Below are 2162 nucleotides of genomic sequence, written 5' to 3'. Positions count from 1 at the left end.
AGATAATGAGACTACAATGTAAAGCAATTTGTATATCATATTATTTGATGTTTTTGTGGAAGTTGAAGTTGGGTTATTTACCATTTTCGAAGTGCACTGTAGTTAAAATTTTGGAGGTCATGTTAATAACACTCCCTAATAGTTAATAAAAATTTTAAATACAGTTTTACCATGTTGGTGTGCTGGATTGAAAATAGAAAGGGCTGTTTTCATAATTGACATTGACAAGTAATTACACAGAATAAATTTTTCTTTCATTGTTTTTATCTCTAGGTGCATGTGAAGCATCATTAGCATGCAGTACTTGTCATGTTTATGTAGATGACAGTTACACTGACCTGCTGCCAGAACCAGTTGAAGAAGAAGAGGACATGTTAGATTTAGCAGTATTTCTAAGAGATAATTCTAGACTTGGTAAGTTTTCTTTAGTGATTATCACTAATCTCTTTATGTACTTGAGACTTTAAATCCAATTTCTATGTGATATTGAAAATTCATTTTTGTGATTCAATCTTCTGAAAGTTTTAAAATTCTTCTGGAATGTATTATTATATGTATTATTATTTTGTAACATTGTAAATTTTGTAAAAAAAATTGCTTATGAAAACATTTGTTCCATAGACACATTATTGTTTGAAGTTCAGACAATCATAGAAATATCTCTATATATCATCCTGAATAGATCTCATGACAGAATTTATTGTTTGTTATTACTGTTGACTAAAACTTTTTTTTTTTCAGGTTGCCAGATTATTCTCACAAAAGAACTAGATGGAATTACACTGACTCTACCTCAGGCAACAAGAAATTTCTATGTGGATGGACATGTTCCCAAGCCACACTAGTACACGAAACATTTGAAAACATAAATTTAACTGGAAAAAAGTTCAGTTGGATGTTTGTAGAGGTGAAGAAATATGTGGTGTTGATAAAGAATCTTTTAGATACTTCAGAATTACTTCAGGTATGAGGTGGATTTTAAAAATTGTGCATAAAATGAGGTAAGGAGACCAGAGTCAAGGGAGATGGGTATACTGGTACAGAAAATAATCATTGTTTGGTTACATTTTCTTCTTTTGACAGTTACTACTATACTGTCCTCTTTTAATCCTTATTGGTAAATTCCATAATGTGATATCCTGTTTGAAGATTCTGTCATTTTCATGTGTTGCGTAAAATATTCCATGATTTCCCAAATTCAAACCATGAACCTAACTTTCCTCTCTCCCTCTCCTTCCTGCCAAATAGTTGCCGCTGGTAATATTGGAAATGCAACTTATTCTTAAAGTAATATGAAAAGCACAAACATGTATAGAGAATATTTTTTCACATCTACAAATATCCAGTGTATTTCAAAGGACATGTATTTGCTGGAGATGAAAATTTGGTTTATTAGAATTGCAGGCCAATTATTGTTAACAATTTAAGAGAAGGAAACTAGATCTTAGTTGTATACTTCAAGTTAAATATTATGTACATAAAATGTATCTTGAACAACAAACTGCAAGGTGTCATATATAAAATGCATTTTGAACAATTGGAAAGTAAATAAAGAACTAAATTTGTGTCAGAGTAGTAAACTAAGCCCATGATCTATTGAAGTTTAAACTATTAATGAATTCCTCTCTTGGATACATTTTCCTGAAAGATAGAACAACCAACAAAGATGGAATGTCATGAAAATACTTCATACTTTAACAGTTACATGTATCAAAAATGCAGGTGTATATTTTTGCCATGTAGAATTTCAGTTTTACATTTTGCAATTATAGCTTTAATAAAAGGCGAAGTCCATATCATTCCTATCACTATGTAAACTAAGTGTTGTAAAAGAAAAGAAATCTCAGTCACTTTTCTAATTTTCATAATGATGAAAGATCTGGAAAGAGTATTCTCACTCCATAGGACTTTTGCCCTTGGACCCTTATTGAAAGCAACTGAGTATAGTGTATAATACTTTTGTTTTGCTATTTTTTCATGACTTTTACTTGTATTTAATTTGCACAACGTAAAGAATTTATTCAGGTGTTCATAACTAAATCCTGTTGTATAAATAGAGTATTTAACAAAAATCTTACCTCAGTTATTATATTTCGAAACTGTGTGCTTATATTTTAGCTAAGAGAAATGTGTATCTCTATCAAGAATACTCATTTTACATC

General features: G+C 30.1%; 1 protein-coding gene across 1 annotated transcript in view; it reads left to right on the top strand.

Annotated features, from left to right (window-relative positions):
* Positions 1-2156, top strand: part of LOC119591410 (adrenodoxin-like protein 1, mitochondrial) — a 5741-nt gene extending 3585 nt beyond the window's left edge. Inside the window, exons 4-5 of the mRNA XM_037940152.1 lie at positions 274-414; positions 742-2156. Of these exons, the coding sequence (XP_037796080.1) occupies positions 274-414; positions 742-845 (245 nt within the window). The 3' untranslated portion in view covers positions 846-2156. The remainder of the gene's footprint in view (positions 1-273; positions 415-741) is intronic.
* Positions 2157-2162: the final 6 nt, after the last annotated feature.

This window comes from Penaeus monodon, chromosome 28 (genome assembly GCF_015228065.2).
Source record: "Penaeus monodon isolate SGIC_2016 chromosome 28, NSTDA_Pmon_1, whole genome shotgun sequence".
In the NCBI taxonomy this organism is placed as follows: Eukaryota; Metazoa; Arthropoda; class Malacostraca; order Decapoda; family Penaeidae; genus Penaeus; species Penaeus monodon.
The sequence above is the reverse complement of the archived record's forward strand: the minus strand, read 5'-3'. Positions and strand labels throughout refer to the sequence as shown.